This window comes from Anneissia japonica, unplaced genomic scaffold (assembly GCF_011630105.1).
Source record: "Anneissia japonica isolate Jap-2015-1 unplaced genomic scaffold, ASM1163010v1 scaffold1810_len1271414_cov176, whole genome shotgun sequence".
NCBI classification, from domain to species: domain Eukaryota; kingdom Metazoa; phylum Echinodermata; class Crinoidea; order Comatulida; family Comatulidae; genus Anneissia; species Anneissia japonica.
Genome location: NW_022702449.1, coordinates 196,253 through 198,935, shown reverse-complemented (window position 1 = coordinate 198,935; position 2,683 = coordinate 196,253). Strand labels below are relative to the sequence as shown.

Here is a 2,683-nt window from a genome sequence, read left to right as displayed (position 1 = left end):
CACCAACAATGGTACAGCTGTCAATGTATGAAGCCAAACACAAGGACCCCACTGGAAACAAACGTAGTATTCGGACTTACAAAATATGCAGTAATTAGTAGTAGGAGAGTCCCCTTCTAATAAATCTGCCAAAGAGTGTGTTTGTAGGATTTCACATGTTATAAGCGTAATTACATACTACGTTCGGGGTATTCACGTGCTTACAGCATGTTTCTTTGTGAATTGTATTATAGTTTTGTTTTTTAAAGGCATTAAACATGACACAGAAAGTATAGAATTGGTTGCGTTTACACGTAAGCCTATAAATGACTCGAATGACACAAATGTTGGGAATCGCCTCTCCACAGTCTAGTACGGCGGAAACTGTATACGTTACAGAGTTAATCGTTACACATAATGTCAGTACCAATTAGTAAGTTACTTCTCTTCGTTTAATTAATTCTATGAACAATTTTAAGTGAAATATATCAATCTGGTTAAATCGTGGAGGAATTAGTTTAGAAAATAATGTTTGAAATATTCTTAACGGCTTAGATACTGAATTACACATTATACAGTAATTGAGGTTTGATAACAGTACTGGATTTTTTAAAGGTTTGAAACAGTAGGCCTACTGATTTTTTTTTAAATTAGCCTATAAGACAATTTTACACTGACGAGAGCAAAGTTTACGTGGTCGGGCGTAGCTCAAAATCTTTCGAAAGTGGTCAGGGAACCGGGACGAAGCCCCCGAAAAATAAGACAATTTGGGAGTTTCAACGGCTTAATTACGATAATCGCTTTCAGCTTCTACTGAAAATATATATAGGCCCCTAGGCCTATATTTTTTTTTCTCCCAGACGAATATACTTTTGTGGTCAGTAATAAAGATGGCTAATTTTTTCAACCTGGTACTCTTCAATTAATTTTCCCTACTTATTATCCGTTGCATTATTCAGTTTGCTGTTTCTGTGTTCCACGTCGGGATGAATTACTGATTTATTTGTAATTAAGATATTTCTGCCGCTCCAGTGAGATCGCATGATGGAAAGACTGATTCAAATATGTCGATTTAGGCCTACTATATAATTTTCAAAAGTGACTAGATGGGGATTTCTCAAGCCTTACAACAACCGCACTTTGTGAGTGCATATAGAAAGGTGTACTAGTTGAAATAATTCTGAGAGAAAAGCAATTGGTATCCTTGATTCTCGTGGTCTAGCCATGATAGCGAGACGTCCTAGGTTCCCACTGGAGACATTTTTCATAATTGTTTAAGGAACGTTTTCGTTGATATACGCTATATAACTTTTTTAACATCATATTCGAACACTGCTCTTTTCATGTAATCTATTTACTATATTTTTCAGACACTCCACAAACAAATGCTTCTAGAGGTCCACAGGTAAGTGTTTCTTTAGGTTCCATTGAATAAATCAATAATTGAACAAATGAATATGAATGAATGAATAAATATTTATTGAATAAATATAAATGAATTAACATTTATGTAAACATATTATGTTTACATAAATATATAATAATGATGATGATAATAATAATAATACTATTGATAATGAAAATAATAACAACAATATTAGTAATACTGTAATACTAATAACAGTTTTCTTTCACTATATTTCTCTTATATTAGGTATAACACATTCTTTGTTTTTTTAATTAGACTCCACCTCCTACATACGATCAACTGTTCCCCTACAGCCGTGAAAATATGCAGCCTGTTGATAGTACAAGTAGGCATTTGGTTGAACTTGTGAGAAAAAATAAAAACTACCTACTACTCTCTATCTTTGTGACAATAATTTTCTGTTCGCCATTTGGAATCATTGGAATTATTTACAGTGTTGATGTAAGTGAACACAAATATTTTACATTACGATGTCACAATTTGTGTTTGAAATCATTGTACTCTTGGTGGGACAGAGCCAACCATGTTTTGTCTCGGGGCACTGGCCCCGCATGAACCTCCCCCCACCCCCTCCACCCCAACTTCCCGGTGATAGTGGTAATCAATATGTCATATTAGAACTGAAGAGCATTTACATTTTCTCAAGGCAATTTATATGACTCCTTTTATTTGCTACCATCATTCAGTGGTATACCGGATAAAAGTATTTATTTGTTTGACAGGTCTATTATTTCTTTTCAGGGCTCAAGGAAGTTGGACCGTGGAGATAATGTCGGCGCACTGAATGCTGTTAATTTATCGAAACTCTGGTCAATTACTGGTTTGGTGGTCGGTTTGGTAATCGTCTGCTTCATCAACATAATCTGGTGGTTCTCACGAGAGCCCTAGTATCCAGATCTGTAGCTAACCGTTAGCGCTAACCGTTAGCACCTGCGTGAGAATGCCCGATCGGTCAGCGCTAATATATAACCGTTAAGGCCAACTCAGACAGCGTCGTCCGACGCAGCCCGACGCGATTTGTTGTCGCGTCGGGTCTGTGTGAGTTAAAAGCAGACGTAGAATATAACATGTTTAATATTTCTCACGATGGCTTAAAGACTGTCCCCGACGATAAATGGCGTCGGGCTGCGTCGTACTACGCTGTCTGAGTTGGCCGTTAGCAGTATCCGGATACCGCTAACGGTTAGCAAGCGCTATCGGTTAGCAAGTTGAGCGCGTTTCTATCATCAACCAATCACACGTACGCGTTTACAATTTCCAGTTTCTTGTGGCCAG

General features: G+C 37.2%; 1 protein-coding gene across 1 annotated transcript; it reads left to right on the top strand.

Annotated features, from left to right (window-relative positions):
* Positions 1-318: 318 nt before the first annotated feature.
* LOC117103891 lies at positions 319-2,296 on the top strand. The gene is made up of 4 exons (XM_033244518.1): positions 319-412; positions 1,350-1,384; positions 1,664-1,849; positions 2,150-2,296. Exons 1-4 carry the CDS (start codon positions 397-399, stop codon positions 2,294-2,296), a joined length of 384 nt encoding a protein of 127 aa, XP_033100409.1. The 5' UTR covers positions 319-396.
* Positions 2,297-2,683: the final 387 nt, after the last annotated feature.

Bases quoted from the DNA above. Each gene is read 5' to 3' on its own strand.
- LOC117103891 (XM_033244518.1), top strand. The intron at 1,385-1,663 runs GTAAGTGTTTCT...TTTTTTAATTAG, and splicing joins ATGCTTCTAGAGGTCCACAG to ACTCCACCTCCTACATACGA. The intron at 1,850-2,149 runs GTAAGTGAACAC...ATTTCTTTTCAG, and splicing joins GAATTATTTACAGTGTTGAT to GGCTCAAGGAAGTTGGACCG.